At 34.1% G+C, this 19,157-nt stretch overlaps 1 protein-coding gene across 4 annotated transcripts; it reads right to left on the bottom strand.

Annotated features, from left to right (window-relative positions):
- Positions 1 to 1,811: 1,811 nt before the first annotated feature.
- On the bottom strand, positions 1,812 to 13,876 carry LOC113118442 (galaxin-like). Of its 4 annotated transcripts, none has more exons than XM_026287602.1 (12): positions 13,761 to 13,876; positions 11,483 to 11,521; positions 9,588 to 9,615; positions 9,335 to 9,438; positions 9,071 to 9,205; positions 8,748 to 8,930; positions 8,604 to 8,631; positions 6,514 to 6,533; positions 6,211 to 6,296; positions 4,751 to 4,971; positions 2,955 to 3,316; positions 1,812 to 2,858 (listed from the first exon to the last, which is right to left on the bottom strand). In XM_026287602.1, exons 1-12 carry the CDS (start codon positions 13,795 to 13,797, stop codon positions 2,581 to 2,583), a joined length of 1,521 nt encoding a protein of 506 aa, XP_026143387.1. In that variant the 5' UTR covers positions 13,798 to 13,876; the 3' UTR covers positions 1,812 to 2,580. The 4 variants fall into 4 exon arrangements, with proteins under 4 accessions (XP_026143387.1, XP_026143388.1, XP_026143385.1 ...); XM_026287603.1 differs by having other exon boundaries at positions 9,335 to 9,435; XM_026287600.1 differs by lacking the exon at positions 13,761 to 13,876 and adding an exon at positions 11,626 to 11,978 and having other exon boundaries at positions 1,813 to 2,858.
- Positions 13,877 to 19,157: the final 5,281 nt, after the last annotated feature.

Raw genomic sequence — 19,157 nt, 5'->3', positions numbered from 1 at the left:
CCTTTCACAGATATATTGTTTATACAGTTATAGCCAATTTAACAAGGTAATAGGCAAATATAAGTTACTGAAAACAGCAAGATGTACAAATGTATAAATTCATATTCATATCAAAACACACAAATGTGCAAATACAGTTCACAGCTATGGCCTAATGGTTAGAGAGTCGGACCTGTTACCCGAAAGTCGCAGGTTTGAGTCTGGTCTGATCTGATAAATGGTCTGTGTGGCTTTTCTAGCTTAATTCTAATGATTTCATCAATCGTTCACATTTCACCAGACATTTTTATTAACTTTAAGTAATACTTGTCTCAAAGCATGAAACTGTAGTTCAATTTTGAGGAGGTGGTAAATAATAAAGTCCAGATATTTTCAAAGCTGAAAAATAGCATTACAAATGCTGACAAAAATAAAATCTAGGCAGAACTCACTCCAAAAAAAATAAGAAGTCAGAAATAAGTGGAGGGACTTTCCAAGTGTGACAAATTGGAAGGCTGTAGCAGGTAAGAGGGAAGCAAACAAGACTGAAGTGGTATCAATTAAGTTCCTCCTGTCCCAGAGGAAGAGAAGATTTTGGCCAGCCTGGGGCCTGTTGCAATGGAAGGATCCTTGGATGTATAGATGCATGTGCATCAACCAAGCCTTCAAAGTTCCGGCCTCCAACATCAGGCTCTTTTGACTCTTTTGTGTGGGCCACTTCTGCAGTTTGCAGGTGGATGAAGAAGGTGCATGGTTTTGGTGATAGCTGGCTGCTGGGAGACAGAGGATATCCTCTTCGGACAGACTTGTTCAGCATCAAGCCACCATTGCGGTTTAAACCATTTGTTTATTCTGACATAATTTCTGTTAAATATTTGGTTTATTTGCAAATATGCATTGAATGAACTATTAAAAACATAAAATATCTCTCTCTCTCTCTCTCTCTCTATATATATTATATATATGTACATTCACACACAAACACATTTGTAGGGATAATTCTATATTCTAATTCTGTAAAAACAACAAAATCATTCATTTATATGTTTTTGTTACTTTATTTGGGTACATTAATTTACTATAAAAATAAAGTGATTTGAGTGTTAACATTTAATATAAGTGAAAACCTCTATACTGTTTTACCAATATATGAGAAATATGTATTTTGGGATGTTTTTACAAATATACTGTAACTCACTTGACAAACTCGCCTTTTCTTCGCACAAACGAAACTGGCTGCGTTCCAATCGACATGATTAATGCTTTCAGAGGGCACTTCGGAGGGAGAATTATTGCGAGGGCCACGCTGCTATATAGTTTCAAACTGAAGCTATAATAATAATAAAGAAGGCGAATTAATAAACTTACCACAACTCTAAGTCTTTTAAATAACTCAAAGTGGATGGTGAAATCTTCTAAAGTAAAAGGGCATAGGGTCGATAAATCTGAATATAACAAAGCCCAAGTGCGGCACAATCAATGACGTCGACACAGCAAACTTATGACGAACTAACCACAGGAGGAGAGCTGTCGTTCCAACGACATAAGTTTACGAATGTTCGTTTGAACTATGGTTTGGGGAAACGCCGAATCGTTGAACTACGTTGGTAACGACGGAACTTGCGACCGTAGTTGGCTAACGATGCTTTATATATATATATATATATATATATATATATATATATATATATATATATATATATAATTTTTGAGTGATATTTTAAATATTCTGACAGTAATTTCTGACTTGCTTTATTTTAAGGTCCTATATAAATTAAAAATGATAAATAATGAATAAAATATTCACATTCCAGTCTTGATGCTTTTTATATTTATATTTATATATATATATTTTTAAAAAAAATCCATATCTGCAATACCTTTACACAGCTTGAATGAGTAAATTATCTCCACACAACATTTAACATGAAAAGTGTATTCACAGTTGTTTACAGCTGAGACAGAAATTGAACAGTATGAAATTTGGAGACGTTTAAAACTCCCGATATTAGTATTAGAGAGACAGATAAAATTTCATTTTAACACAGTGATTTCTGACTGACTATATAAATGAAATAACCTCTGTCTTCTCAAGGATTAGTATAAAAGCCATTAATTGCTTTTGAAGCACCTTTGAGCTTAGTACATGAAGGTCCCTGAACCCATCAAATAGTTGAGATTGATATATACCATATACCTGAGATTGATAAAACAAAGTACGATTACAAAAACATTCATGCAGTGCAACTTAAACTATTGCCAGCAATTTAGATAAGAAATAACTCAAAATTAAAATGGAAGAATGTTTTCTTTTTTGATTCTATTTCCTTTTTTTCACATTAACAAAGCTTAAAGTTACCTCACTGAATAAATACAGTAATGCATCACTCCAATCTGGATCAATCCATTATTGAGATTAAATAACAATATCCAATGAGGTAAAAGGCACAGATGTACAACATGTGATGCAGTAATGCTATGCATAGTAACAGAGACTTGTCTCTTTTGTAATTTATCATTAATGATGGATTGAAATGATCAGAAATCTTATGACAACCTGCATGCTTTGAAATGATGGGAAATAGACTTCAATCCATATTTCTATCCCTTCTTTTGGTAACATACAGAATAGAACATGTAAATGTCAGATGTTAGGTCAACAGGGTGAGAGAGAAGCTTGTACTTCCCATTGTGGTTTTCCTCCCAAAGGTAGGTCATGCCATTGTCTGTGGTAGGAGAGTTGCAGTGATCCAGGGACACATGAAGCCAAGGGTCTTTGATGACATTTTCAGATTTCATATCGACTTGCCACACAACTTTCAACACCACATGACGCAGATCATTTTCAAGTGCCACACTCTCCACTTTGCCAAATAACACTAGAAACACACACATAAAAAAAGAGATAATTTAGCCTACTTCCAAAAATTTAACCCCCCCATCCCCCGACTACATTTTTTTTTTAAGTGCATCACCTGTCTTATTGCACATTTCAGGGATCAGGTCCATTAGTGGTTTAATTCTGTATTCTGCTGGAGAGCTGTTAGGCTTTGGTGATGGTTTGAGATGTTCAGCACAGCAGCTCCACAGAGACGTGTTGTAGTAGTAATGCCCACAGCAACGGTGCTTTGGTTTGGTCTGATAAATTATGGAATTGGTTGAGGAGGAACAGCAAGTTTGATTGTTATTATATTGCAGCAATAGGTTTCCACAGCACTCTGCTTTTCCACGTGACTGGGTTAGGTTGTAGAGATGACCTGAGCAGCATCTCAGGAACTGGTTGTTGTGGTCATAGACTTCTGAACCACAACAGAAATTGCCATTCATCTTGTTGTGGCTAAATAGAACAAACAACAACAACAAACTTTGAAAGAAAAGTCATTCAAGTGGTTTTAAAATTATTGAGGGATTATCGGGCGGCTTGGATGACTGACAGCCTTCTGTAGAGCTGTGCTTTATGAATATGTGCTTTTGAGAAATGTAGTGCCAATAAGTACGTTCTTATGCTGTCTCTGCATGTATCAGTTAGACTTGAATATCCAGTTACAGACAAAGCCTTGTTTGTCAAGACAGCGTGGGCAGAATAAAATCAGGCTACAGGCCAAACAATAGTCTGCTATTTTTTAATTATTTTGCTTAAAGCTACTAGATTATGAGAGACTCACACAGGCACTGTTATTTGTTTTCTTGCAATTTGAGCAGGAACATGCTCCTGTTTGGTGGATGTGTTGTTAAAGGGGTCATCAAGGTCAGCTTTTACAAGTTGTTTGAACTGAAATGTGTGTTGGAAATCCACCTAGTGTTTTTTTTTTTTTTTATGTACTACAATCTTTCTCAAATCCAGCATTTCGATACTTCTGTATTCTATTGTTATTTTCATAACTTGTTATGAAAGTTTAACATGTTAGTATTTTATATTCACCATGGCAACTGTTGTTTCCATAACCCAAACCGACCAAGTTATTTTTACTTTGTGTCATTTTGTATATGTTTGAATGACTGTGGTTGCTCATACCAACTTAATTGTATTAATAAACACTTATTTGGGACTGCTATTTAATAGCCTTTCCGGTTGCACTTTATTTTACAGTACGTGTACTAACATGTACTTATAGTATACTTACAGTGTATTTATCTAAAAAAGTTCTGGTAATACAAGGTAGCTACATGGGGTACGGTTAGGTTTAGGGGTAGGTTCAGGGTTAGTACCTAGTTATTACATAGTTATTGTAATTACTATAATAAGTACATAGTATGTACATGGGGAACAGGACTGTAAAATAAAGTGCTACCGCCTTTCCTTATAGGCTGTTTATTCAGTATTAATTATATTCTTAAGAGTATTAACTTAATTTTTATGATTTGTTTTTATATATATATATATATATATATATATATATATATATATATATATATATATATATATGTATGTACGCACATTTAGTCATTTATCAGATGCTTTTATCCAAAGTGACTTACGAATAAGGAGAATATATAGGCCTATATAAAAGTGGGTCGCAGCTTGATGACCAAGGTAAAACGTGGATCCCAAGGCCAAACCAGCTGAGAACCACGGTTATAAACTTTTCGTTAAGACCCTAAAGAATCATATTGACTTATGGAAAATGGGCATCCAATGACCCCTTTAAGATCAACAGTCAAGGTTTGGGTGATTGCAAAATTAATCAAAAACATAATTAATTATTTAAAACATGAGAAAAAAAGTACTAAGTGCACTTTTAAATCAAATCTTTGTAATCTGTGGGCCTACCTGCGTCCATTACAGCAAATTTGTGTGCGAGGATTGAAGGTTTGTCCTCCACAGCAGTGCTCGCCAAGACGTGGACGGGTCGACATGTGGCAAGTAGTGTTTGCTGGAGTATATATTACACCTCCAACACACTCTGACTGCTCAGGCACATTGCGATGAAGGACTCCATTACAGCACAGCACACTGTCATCTGACAGAGTGTAAGCATGTTCACCACAGCACTGAAAGACACAGGTGTACATAGTACTGTACAATAATGTATGCAGAATGTATAAATTTGTGAAAATGGTATACTGAAATTTCTCCAAATACTTAAAGGGGTGGTTGATTTTTTTTTTTTTTTAGGCTTTATTTTGTTCATGGGGTGCAGTCTAACATTTATTTTTCAAAAACTGCATTATTTTTCACATAATTTACCTTTATCCTACACCTCAATGTACCTTCTCCAAAAAATGATCTGGTGATTTTCTGGTTTTATGAGGCCCCTCCCTCAGAAATACGCAATGGGCGCAGATTTGTTAGCTGGCTCAGTGAGTTGTGATTCACTAAACTGAATAGTGTGCATTCAGAAACTCCATGCCCCTCACCTCAGAATGTGCTCTGTTTTTATTGTAAATAATGGAGTCCTAAATACTGCTTATAAATTTGAGTCTGATAGAATATAGACCCTGAGAATATTAGTGAAGAGGATCGTGTAGAACCTGTGCAAGCACTGCTCTTACAGGACGTTTCAGAATGATTCCTTGTTTGTTGTTGTCTCATACTTTTAAATCTGCTATTATTTGTAAATGCTACTGCTTATGTTAGCTTTTAATATATTGTTTTCTTCTGATTAATTGAAATGAAAAAATGCACAATACATGATTTCATTATACTGTAGAACTTTTGTAAAGTAATTGTATAATTTTTAACATTAAAGGAACACTCCACTAAAGTTAAACAGTTGAGTTTTACCATTTTCTAATCCATATAGCCGATCTCAGGGTCTGGCAGTAGCACTTTAGCTGTAGCTTAGCGCAGATAATTGAATCTGATTAGACCGTTAGTATCTCACTCAAAAATGACCATGGTCGATATTGTTCCTATTTAAGATTCAACTCTTCTTTAGTTGCATTGTGTACTAAGACCAACGGAAAATTAAAAGTTGCAATTTATAGGCCAATATGGCTAGGAATTATACTCGCATTCTGGCATAATAATCAAGGAACTTAGCTGCCGCACCATGGGTGCAAGCATGCCCAATGATATTACGCATCTACTGAAAATAGCTAACTTTCACGGGTAGCCTATTTTTAGGCACTGTGTAATATCATTGGGCCTGCTGCAACCGTCGTATAGCAGCAAAGTGAAATCACAATCAACCACCCCTTTAATAAGCACATATTAATGAAAATAATAGTGTTCAGAGAAATCTCCAATTTCTATTCCTGAAAAATAAGCTTCATGTCAAAAAGCAATACCTTTGTAAGTGGTGATGCCATATACAGATTCCCTGAGCAACACATTTGTTTATGGGGATTGTAGGTTTTTGATCCACATTTCAAGTCTATAGAGCATATTGAGTAAGAGTGTGAGTCTTTTACTACAATAACCATACAATGACCATAATTTCCGATGAAGACATTATTTATGACGGACACCTGAAAAATGTTTGGTTAGGCATGAACTATCAAAGAATATATAGGAACTAACTAGATCACTGTATAATCAAAAGACTAATATGTAAAAATTTTAGTATACAATGAGGATGGCAAGTGCTTTACCTGATAATTTGGGGAGAGTGCTTGAGATTTCCAGTCACACATAGAACCAAACACAAACAAAAACACACACAAAATTATATTAGTAGTCAATAATATACCTCCATTGTAAGAATATATATATATATATATATATATATATATATATATATATATATATATATATATATATATATATATATATATATATATATATATATATGAAGAGTTCAGATGCAAAAGCCTCTAAGTGCCATCTGAATTTTAATCTAAAATTAGGATTTTTATCAAGTTTAGGTTTAGTCATTCTACTTTAATTTTATACACACACACACACACACACACAATGGCATGCCCCTTGCAGAATCTGTGAAAAGTGAATAATTTAAATAAAATAAGAGAGATTATACAAAATACATGTTTTAAATGCATCAATTTTTAGTTAGTACAGTCCTGAGTAAGATATTTTACACAAAATATATTTAAATTTAGTCTAAAAACAACATAATAATAATTATAAAGATATTATCAAAATAACCCCACTCACGATGGAAAAACACAATGTATCAAACATCAATCGAAAAACAAAAAATAAGTACAATTTATCTTCATCTTCAAATTCCAAAAGTTTTTTGGCTCTTAATGCATTGTGTTTCCTTCTGGAGCATCAGTGAATGTTTGAAACTTTTTTAATAGTTGGTCAAAATTATAGATTTTGATAGAACTATTAATTAAAGATCATGTTCCATGAAGATATTTTTGAAAATTTCTACCGAAAATATATCATAACCTAATTCCTGATCGGTAATATGCATTTCTAAAAACTTCATTTGGATCATATGGAACCCTCATATTCCAGATTTTCAAATATTTGTATCTTGGTCAGATATTGTCCTATCCTAACAAACCATACATCAATGGAATACTTGTTTTTAGGCTTTTAGATGATGTATACATCTCAGATTTGAAATATTTACACTTAAGTCTTTTTGTTTTGTGGTCCAGGGTCACATTTTAGGGACTCTTAACTATGGCTTATTAGCATGCATATTATTAGAATATTAGCCATTTATCAGTATTAAGCACATATCGATGCCTTATTCTACATTCCTTATTTTACATCCCCAATCCCACCTGATGCCAAAACATAACAACTACCTTACTATTATCAAGCATCAAATTAGGAATTTATTGAGGGAAAAGTTGGAGTTAATGGTAAATAAATTTTCCCTATTCTAAAGTGTAACAATACATTAATTAAACAATATATGAATCACAATTAAGAATGCAGTGGTTTAACAAACTGTATTGGAGCACCCCAGAACTTTCTCCCTCATCTAACACCCCCGGTTCAACTCAATTCAATTAGTAGAGACTTTAAGACCCGAAGAGGGTCAGAATACAGTATGTAAAGATAGCATGTCACATTTGTGTAACATATACGAATGGCAGTTTTTAATGGAATAGCAGCCTAAAAACCAATAATGAAAGTGCTATTAATCAAAGATCAAAAGAAAAAAGAGGAAATCAATAACTTTTGTAGCTTTAAGTATTCAGCCATATTTTATGATATTTTAGTATGTAAAGTCTGTCTTAGGTTATGTGTATATTTAGTCAACTATTTATAGTATATGTATAGTTAGATTACTGCTTCAAAAAGTTAGCTATGCAGGTCAAAAACCTTTTCTTACGTCCAGTGTTATATGTTTTATATTTATGTTTATCCATGTATCACCGTAGTCCTTCGAGACATGAATTTTCGTTCCACTGAATGGCCACACAAATAGCGAAATGACAATAAAGCTTGACATGACTTGACCAGTGGTATAGGTATCAGTAATTTCAGTCATAAAAATAAATAAATAAATAAATAAATAAGATTCCATTATACAAATATAAAAAATATACTATCTTTGTGTTGTTTCAACATAAACTTGAAGATTGAATGTGAAGTTATTTTAATGTGAAAGTATTTTAAAAATCATTAATATTAGGTGTGATTAATCCTGATTAATTTCAGAAAAAATGAGCGATAAATTAGTTTTTTTAATCGGCTGACAACACAAATATATATTTGTCTATAGAGTGTTTTTTTGTCTGTCTGTGTGACTTACCGGATGGGAAGAGGGGCTTGCTGACGTTCTGTAAAATATAAGATTACAGTACATGATATCTTTGTTCCACTGTTTATCACCTTTCCACCATATTTCTTTAATTATTTATCTAACAATCACTGTAAGAGCTGTATACATACACACCTGTTGCTTTCGGACAGCAAGTTTCATTTTTAGGCATTGCTTCTAGTGCATTATTTCTAGTTATAAAACAGCAGCAGTGGGTTGTCTTGTCAAATGTTGTATTGCCACAACAAGAAAGATTTTCCTTCTGTTTAAATATGTTGTTACTACCACAACACATATGAGTTGTTGTCAGGTACAGGTCTGTAAATGAGTGTAAGAGAAAATTCATTATACAATGTCAACATTGAGCTAACTGTATGAAGATCAAACAATCTCATAAAAATTTCTTATGCATGCAAAAATTGTCAGATCTGGACAATGTCATCAAGTGGATCAGCTACCTTCGCCACAGCATTTTTCGTAAGTGCTGCTTCGAGTCAGAATATTGACATTACAGCAGATCTCATTAAGTGGATTGTAAGCTACAGAACCACAGCAGTCAGCCACCAGCTGGCTTAATCCTGGAGTTATATTACCTGCAACATATTAATATACAGTTCAAAACAGTGTTCAGTGTTTGTATGTAATAAACTCATTATGAATCACATCCGTAATTCTCAGTCACTCAGCAATCAAAAACCGACAGATGCAGGAGTCTCTCATACCATTACAGCAGGAACTATCTGAAATCTTGTAAGACACATTTCCACACCAGTGCAGATGATTCTTGCTGATGCTTTCCATCTGTTCATTGAAATGTGCGTTGCTGCTGATATAAAAGTACAGATAACTCTTATTTTACTCTTACCAACACATTCTGTTCATTTACATTTTAGTGATCTATGATAAAACATATGTAATAATGCTTGCAACTGTGTTTAGAGGCTCAGAGTTTAGGCTCTGTGTAAGGTCACTCACTGTGTCCCTCTGTCATGATGGAGACTTTCTGAGGAACAAAGAGATTATGAAAAATGAGTGGTAGTTGTTGTAAAAGTGATAACTAGTCTCCTGTGGGTAAGACAACTCTATAAACTGCTATAAAGATTAAAGTCAACATGAATCAGCATATCATCGTAATGGCTTTGAAGAATGGGATGATAAGCAACACATGATTTATAGTTTTTAAACCCTCCACTTTCATAAATGGCTCAATTCTGGTATGTAACACATACTTCTCAGAATTTATGACACAAAAGAACCCCCCCCCCCCATACACACACATTTATAGTAAGAAAAGGTGTTGAAAATACATTTGTTGTTGTTAAATACATTTCATGTTGACTTTTAAGGGTTGTAATTCACTAATTCACATGTTGTTCAACACATGCATGACTTTTTGTCTGCTGTGGAACATATAAGATATTTAGAAAAATGTAACAGTAAGAACATCATCACACAGTGTAATGATTTGATGATGAGTAAATGAGAATATTGTCAATTATAGACGAACTATACATTTAACCTAAAACCATGGTTAAGTGAATTTTTGTTCCAAGTTCATACTCTTTTTTTATTAATTTTTTCCCCTGTTGATACAAAAATTGAATTAATTGTCTTATTTTATAAATGTTTGTTACAACACAGAAAGTCAATGGATGATGCTGATGCGTTCACACTCCTTAGGTTTCTGAAAAAAAAAAAAAAGATCCAAATTCTACTAAAAAAACATTTGTTCAACTTATGCCTACCACCAACATCGTCCACTATTACTGGAAAAATTGCCAAAGCAAAAAAAAAAAAAAAAAAAAAAAAAAACTCCAACTCATGCTGTCTACATTTTATTGTGGTTAAGGCAGTTTTGTCATTCTTTTTTTTTTATTGGATTTGTTAGAAAATAAAAACAATATGCAGTCCTCCAATGAACCCTATTTAACCCGGAGACTCTTCCCAGCATCACATTCAGCAAAAAAAAAAAAAAAAAAAAAAAACTGTTAAACAGCGGGATTCATAACGAAATGGAACGCAGAAGTCCGTTAACTACCAGTCTCTACACCGGACGCGACCAAACGACCATTGCGAATCCATTTGTTCCTTCGTGTCAAAAGTAGCGCATGGCTTGGAGGAGTTTACATGAGAGAGACAGGGCTACACATTACTGTCGTGGATTTGTCTGTTGTTCTGCAACGCTTCCACTGTAGCTATCAATGATGGTCGCGTCGCTCGTGACCGGTGCGGACACAATGTAACATACAGCATTCCGCAATCGTTTTTCCCTTCGGCATGCGACATACTGATGCGAAATAGTATTAATGCGTAGCATGTTATAGCAACGGTCTAGATCTCAAATTAAGACTAATCAATCGCTACACTACCACGGTCATCAAAAGTACTGTCCCTTTTCGCCCAGTCAAAGTGATATCCAATCTGGATGGGCGTGTAAAAGTTCTGTGCTCTATTTGTTCCCTGTCCAGTGGCTTTGAGTAATTGCTAACCTTTCAGATAAGGCAGCACATTTTAACTGTTTGGGCTAGTCTTAGCGCGCTCCATCTGCAGCTCATTCTTCCCTCTCACCAACTGATACTGTTACACAGCGTGCATGGGTCAATAGCAAGCTCGGTCTCCGCCTCCCAAAGAAAAAAATACATACATAAATAAAAAATGCGCGCATAAACACAGTTTGTTTGTATACTATTTTGTACCTCTACATCAATTAGTTAATAACTCTTTTGGAATAATATATATATAAAAAAATAGTAATAACTACTTTACTAACTTTTTTTTTCAATGGCCACTTTTTAAAATGACAACAACTTGTAAAGGTAAATATCTATTATACAAAAGTGTAATAAAAGTATATTTTTGTGTTTCCTTACCCTTAGCAGAAGATGTGGCAAAACTGTATAAGACAAGACCTGCAATAAAAAATACAATATGAGTTCTAGAATATCACTTACAAAATAAACACATAAATCTGCAATAGAGGTAACCCAAAACTTAACAAAATGTGCTGTCATACACAGAGCTGATGTGTAGAACTCCATTGTGTATCCTTGGTCAATAAAGCTTGAATATCCCAAAGATGAGAATTTATGCAACCCAAAATAAACTTTTGCTCCACCCCTCATGCAGCATCATAGTTAGTAAGGAAGGTCCACAAATTGTGATGCTCAAAAGCACATAAAGGAAGTAGCAAGTGTGGGCTTGATAATAGAATTCATGTTTTTCATTGGCTTATGTTTCGCTATACCAGTGTCATTGCATGGGTTGATTAGTGAACTGCTTATTCGACATATCACACTTTGTAATAATCTCTGGAATATGTATACTGTTATACTGTAAGTTGTTTGCTGGCGTGCATCCATTTAGCATTGCTTAATCATGTTTAACCACTATTGGCGACCAACCAAGCACTCCCACATGCACACCAAATACAAAAACATCTGCATGACTCACATGTTCTATCACTAGTAATCATAATATACATATTAGTGATTAAATATGATAATGATAAAAAATACCATGGTAACTATAATTCAGTTCAACTGAGTGTTTGCATATCATGAACACTCAGTTGAACTCAGTTAATCACTCTTATCTGTGATCTCTTCTCCTTTTTGAAAAATGATCAGCAATTTACAAATTCAGGTTTAAGTTGCTTTATTGGCAAAAAAAATTTACATTTCCAAAGCATTGACATGGCTCTGATACGATGGTGTTAAGCAATGACAAATTTAGAGTGAAGATCAGGGCTGTCTTAAGGGGGGTGGAATGCCCAGTGTGAAGTTGACGTCTAAGGCCCTCTGCATTTTTTTGTTTGTGTGTGTGACTGATATGATTACGCACAAATCACAGTCTTGCACAAGCTCATAAAATGGTAAGATAAACTCCATAAAATGTATAATAAAAGCAATGCAATAATTAAATGATTAAAATTTAGTTAAAGGAATAAAATTTTCGTATGTCTAATAGTCTAAAATGTTTTTTTGTTTTTTTATTAAAAACAGTGAAACATAAAAAGTTGAGTAGTTTGCACCACTTGATAGTCTATTATTGTCGGTCGCTGAACACTTCTATAGTAAAACAGTTTTCTAATACAGTACTAACATCTTTTCCACAAACTCTTGTTGTGTTGTGACAGTGACAGTAAAACCCACTGCCTTTGATTCTTTGAGATCCATTGGCCGTCTCGATCATTTGACACTGACGAGAGCCTAAACAGCCTAAAACTTAAAAAAAAATTGTCATCCTAACAACAAACAGCTTTACTCATTCTTATACACATAGTCTAATACTGTCTACCAGCTATGACTATTTTAGTCTTTAGAAGGACAAAATGGGTTGAAAAACACTAATGAAAATTAGATATAAATGACACAAAATGGAGACCAGGAGCGAGGCCCTCTAGAGGCACGAGGCTCTTACACATTACTGGCACCGATTATGTGATTCCTAGGCTATACAATCTAGGTTAGCTTATGCAACAGCCACCCTTAAGCCCTGTTGCTGAGTCATGTAGATCTTTTTTCACTTAAGAAGCTCTGAAATTAATCTCAGCGGGAGTGAACAGTTTCTAGATCTTGATAAAGAACTTTGAGGTTTTACCGAAATAAAACCTGTTAATGCTGTAGATTGACAATTGTTTGTGAACTGTTCAGATAATGTATATTAGATGATGTAATAACCAGATAATGTAATTATATATTCCGAGCTATCATTTAGACATCAGTAAAAGCCAGCAGCTTATGCTGAGACTAATCAGTCTAGTTTTGCACGAGGTCTGTGGGTGGGAACTTGGCTGACTGACCGAGCATGATGATTCAGCTGTGGTGCCTGTCTGTGGGAGGTTTGATTGGCTGTTCAGCTTGCTTTTTGTTGTCGGTTTGGTATGAATGAGTCATTGCAAGTGGCAGTCAAACTTTTGACGTCAAAAATGATTGCAGAGTCTTGCATCAGCTGCCTTTGTAATTATTAAACAGGTTTGTTTCTCCACAAATTGTCTACACAATCACTGCAACAGCTAGCCTGTCTACACTGGACGCGACAAAACTTTGTGTCAGCATGTCATTAATAAAACAAGGCACCAGTGTCGGAATCATGCCGCACCACATCAAATGTAGACAGTTGAGTCATTATTAATTTTAATGTTTATACTTAGCTGTGCCGCGCCGCTCGAGTCCGGTTTAGACATGGAGTCAGCTATTGATGATCTCTGATTTTTCCAAACACGACCAAACAGACCACATGTGGAAACTATCACTGAAAGAAAAAAAGAAAAGAAAAAAATGTGGTCCCACTCTCAGTTCCGTAAAGAGATCCAAGTGGTTTATTTTTAGCTCTCATTCATTAACCCTTTGTTGTTGCATCTTTTTACAGTGTCTTAAAACTTACTTTCCATCTCCGTTAGCACAAAACCACGACTAGAGCTGTAGAATATAATCTTTTTTTTCAATGTTTCAATGTGATTTTTTCAAAACGATTCTCCACTGATGCATGAAAATAAAATAATATATTTTTTAAAGGATTAAAGGCCTATCATGCGTATAAATTAACTGTTTTATTTTAAACATAGTAGTCTTATTACATACAAATTAAATATTGCATGTCCTTTGAAAAGAAATTTTTTTTTTTAGATGTTTCGGTTTTTCATGGCCTTTTTCTTTCTTTTCTTTCTTTCTTGCTTTATTTTTTATTTATTTAAGTTATCGAGCTCTATAAGCTATGAGAAAGATCGTTGCATCACTCATGCATTGTGATTTTATTACCTAAGAAATATTGATGCAAGTTTCACGCCTCTCTAACCACGTCACGATAAAAACACAGTTCTGATCACGTCATTTCTCATTCTACAATTGCTGACATTGTTGAATCGTGATGTCACTGTTATGCTAATTCAGAGTTTCTACTGGTGGTGCAAGTGAAAGCAGCAAAAATCCCTACAGGGAGAAACCCCAAACCAGGGTAAATCCCATGTCAACACTGCCTTATGCAGCATACAAACTGTAACAACTCCGTTAAGCTCCGCTGGGATCAAGGGGGAATTCTTTTTCTGTGAGGAAATAATCTTGCTGCCTAGTGTTAATATGCCTAGTGTTTACCAATCTTAGACATCCACCAGGAGACAAACGTATTCAATATGCATATTCCAAGACTGTTAATAGTAACCAACAATGGGATATGGAAAAAGTATAATTTTTAAAGACATTACAGGATTTTTTTAAGTCATTACAGGATTTGTGAGAGGTTTTTTGTTCTCTCATATAACCACTGAAGTGTTTGTGGGCTCTTTACTGTGGATAGACATATTCCAAACATACATTAATGTCACAGTCTTTGACCCTCAGAAAGAAAAGTGCCAAAAGCTCATCACAGGGGCATTATCCTTAAATGGGCATCTTTGTACCTTATTTTCCCTTAAAAGGTTCACAACAGTACATTAAGGGTACATGTTATTTCATATTACCAATTTACAGACCAACCCGACAGCGAACCAATTAAAGTATGTCAATTCTCAGCATTGGTGCCTTTAGATTACCAGAGGCCCCTGGGCTACAGCATTACATTAGGTCCCCCTACCCCAAATTAAAATGTCACTAGACTATTAATCGATACAAAGACATTTCAGTGTGTGCTGACGCATGAAAAAATTCAAACAACACATTTTAGAAACTTTTTGGAGATGTTGGGAAAAAAAGTTAGTGGAAACAAGTCACTGTCTTAATAAATCATTGATTCATTTATTAATTCAACCGATTAATTAAAGATCAGGTCAAATGGGTTTTTGAAAAATATCGCTTTTACAGTTTTTAATGTAGCTATCCTTAAATTAAAACCATCTGCAAAGTGGTAAATCAAAAAATTGCTTTATAAATAAAGATATTGTCAGTTCTGTCACTTTGATTCTGTTAGTTTGATTTTGAATTGCCTAAATGAGTCAAAAACCTTTTCTAATCTGTTGCCTGTTACCAGGATACATCACTGTGTAACACATTTGCATAATCCCCACCTGCCTGCCAAATACAAACACTCTGACTTGCCCACAAACACTTCCGCTATTAAGTGTGTTTAAGTCGTGTGAGAAGACGCTGTGTTCAAGGATACCACAGAAATAAAATTTGAATCTTTACTTTATGTAAAAGTGCTTCGTCAATGGTAGTGCTCGCTAACTTGCTCAAGGACTCCTCTCTGTGCCAATCACAACATGCTTGGCCAGCTGACCAATCAGAGCAGAGTAGGCTTTTGCAAGTTAGGGGTTTGCTTGGAACAAATAGTTTCGAAATCATTGGCAAATGATTGTAATATTAAATTTATATTCTGAGAAAATGTTTATATTTTCTGACCTTATGACTCCAACACAATATTAGGACACTTTAAGTGATGACTTTAGCTTGGTTCTGAGGGTAATGTTACAAAGTCTTCTTTCAGTTTTCTGAAGTAATCATTCAAGTGCCTCACCAGAACCCAGTGTAATGCTGCATGAATATACGGTGATAAGTAAATAGCATACGTTCAAAACTACAGATTTTCCAATAACAGTAATAATAGCACAGCTAATCTTGTATAAATAGCCAAACAATTAGGATGGACACAAATGTGTTAAATTTCCCTTTATTTTGTTATAATTCTGTGTTGTGTAATTTAAAAGCATTGAATGGATGGTAAAGTTTGTCTTTGTGGTAATTAAAACAACCATTTTTAGTACATTTGACTTTCTCTTTAAAGATTTATTGGTTGCACTTTATTTTACAGTACGTGTACTAGCATGTACTTATAGTGTACTAATAGTGTATTTATCTAAGAAAGTTCTGGTAATACAAGGTAACTACATGGGTTAGGGTAAGATTTAGGGGTAGGTTCAGGGTTAGTACCTAGTTATTACATAGTTATTGTAATTACTATAATACTTACATAGTATGTACATGAGGAACAGGACTGTAAAATAAAGTGCTACCGATTTATTTATAAATGTATGTTTATTATTTTACAGTGTTTTAATGTGTTTCTATATTTTTCATTTTTTTCATGATATTTTGGAATGACTGAAGATCAGCGCAGAATTCAATAATCTTGTGGATGGACTGCAGCAAGATCTTTTGCAGTTGTATCCATCACAATGCTATGCAGACATAATGGAAATGACATTCACATTGTAGAGCTTATACAAAGTTGTAAGTAGATCTATTTACTTGATAAATGCACATATATTGTAGTCTTTAAGCTTTACGATTGTAAAGCACATTTTAATGCTTCCCTTTGTTTTTTATTAAACCACATAATCTTGGCTCGGAGCAGGAATTCATCAAGGACATAACTGTTGGGATTATGGTTGTGGATGACCAAACTGAGCACCGTCAGTCTGCAGTGATGTGGTCCAGCTAATAGAAGAAATCTTGGTGATTTGGGGTTGTAACACATTGTGGGGTTGTGTACTTTGTTAGAGTATATGGGACTTGTTACAGAAAGAAACTCATTCAGGTTTAGAAAAACTTGAGGTTTAGTAAATTACAATTTTCTTTCTTTTTTTCTGTTTTGGGTGAACCCTTCCTGTTAACTGTCACTGGTCCACCGGTGCCATTACATATTTTAAACAGTAATATCTTAGTCTGAACCTAAAGAAATCTTGACAAATTATATATCATTGGAAAGCCTAAAGACTTTAGTTTTTATATTTGGTGACTTATTATTATTACTTTTTTAATAATTTATTAATATGCAAGAAGAGTACTCAACAATGTCAGAGAGTGCGTTCTGACCTTCACTTTGAAATAGTGATGCATAGATGAAATCATGAAAAATCTGTAAAAATCATTATTCATTTTCATGGAGAGTGTTCAAAAGATAACATCCATTGTATATTTTGAAAAAAAAAATGTCTAAAAGTGTTTTGAATATATATATATATATATATATATATATATATATATATATATGGTAAATGGTAAATGGACTGCATTTATATAGCGCTTTCAACAGACCACATGGCCATCCAAAGCGCTTTACAATTTGCCTCACATTCACGCACTCATTCACACACCGACGGCGGTGTCTGCCATACAAGGCGCCATCCAGCTCGTCGGGAGCAGCTGGGGTTAGGTGTCTTGCTCAAGGACACCTCGACACTTGGTCAGGTGGAGCCGGGGATCAAACCACCAACCTTCCGGTTTGTAGACAACCTACATGAACCACTGAGCCACTGCCGCCCCAGTATATATATATATATATATATATATATATATATATATATATATATATATATATATATATATATATATATATATATATATATATATATATATATATATATATATATATATATATATATATATATATATATATATATATATATATATATATATATATATATATATATATATATATATATATATATATATATATAGCATGTTATTTGTTATTTGAGGTTGAATTGAAATCAAATACTGCCATACTGACCCTCAGTACTTCTGATTGTGATGTCTACTTCATAAATATTGAAAAAAGTGTGTAAATACAGTACATGTTTCAGGGCACTCAAACCATTTATGGAAATGAAGGCACCCTTAAATCGTTACTAATGGGGTTTGATGATCTAGGGGAAAAGCTTGGTACTATGCCCAAACAAAATCTCACTGAAAGCTCTTTTTTTTTTTTTTTAAATCAACCTCAAATTTGGAACATAATGTTTTAGAGTAAAACATGTTCTGTAAAATATATATTTTATATAAAATAGAAATATTTAAATTATTATATTTTACATTTTCAAAAACAAAAACATAATCTTTATAACTGTTTTCACTTCTACAATAATCTGCCAAGTGTCTGCTTTAAAGAGAACAAACTGTGGACCAAAGCATTCAAAATTTATAATAGTTTAAAATGGAACTGTCATTGTCACATCAAAAAGTGGAACTGACAGTGTATACATTTGCATTTGAAAACAGCTTCAAAATTTGGAGAACATATTCCTTGAATTTTCTATAATTGGTATTTAAAGGTCTGTATAAAGTCTTGAAAGTGTATTTTCCACTTATTTTTCCATTGGGATTTTAAAGTCACAAATAAATTTGTTTTTTTAACAGTTTAATACAGGAAGTTATTTTGAATATTTGTAACTGAAACAGTTGAGGAGCACCATATATTTTTGACTTTCATGTTTAGTTACAAACATTTTTCAAAAAATCTTCCACTTGAAGGTGAATGACAATTTTTATGTATTGGTAGCTGTCCTTTTAACAAAACACACAACTTTAATAATGTGTGTTCAGCTGTTATCAATTTAAGAGGACATTTTGATTGCAACTGAGGAGCAGCAATGTGATGTGCTTCCCAAGGAACAACCAACATTGCTCTCATTTGGACATCCTGTCATCACTGACATCTCCCATGTCCCCAAGGCATTTGGACGCCTAATGGGACTCTATGCAGTGAACATCCACAACCTCAAGCACATGAAACACACCACTGAGGCTTTGCAAAAACATGTGGAGAACAGCTGCTCCCACCATGTGCTAGCCACAGCACCAGGAATTGTAGGTGGGGGAGTGAATGTACAGC

This window comes from Carassius auratus, chromosome 18, assembly GCF_003368295.1.
Source record: "Carassius auratus strain Wakin chromosome 18, ASM336829v1, whole genome shotgun sequence".
Classification (NCBI taxonomy): domain Eukaryota; kingdom Metazoa; phylum Chordata; class Actinopteri; order Cypriniformes; family Cyprinidae; genus Carassius; species Carassius auratus.
The sequence above is the reverse complement of the archived record's forward strand: the minus strand, read 5'-3'. Positions and strand labels throughout refer to the sequence as shown.

Bases quoted from the DNA above. Each gene is read 5' to 3' on its own strand.
- LOC113118442 (XM_026287600.1), bottom strand. From the start codon at position 11,734: ATGAGGGGTGGAGCAAAAGTTTATTTTGGGTTGCATAAATTCTCATCT. The intron at 9,616-11,482 runs GTAAGGAAACAC...TTTGTTCCTCAG, and splicing joins TGCCACATCTTCTGCTAAGG to AAAGTCTCCATCATGACAGA. The intron at 2,859-2,954 runs GTGATGCACTTA...GTGTGTTTCTAG, and splicing joins TGAAATGTGCAATAAGACAG to TGTTATTTGGCAAAGTGGAG.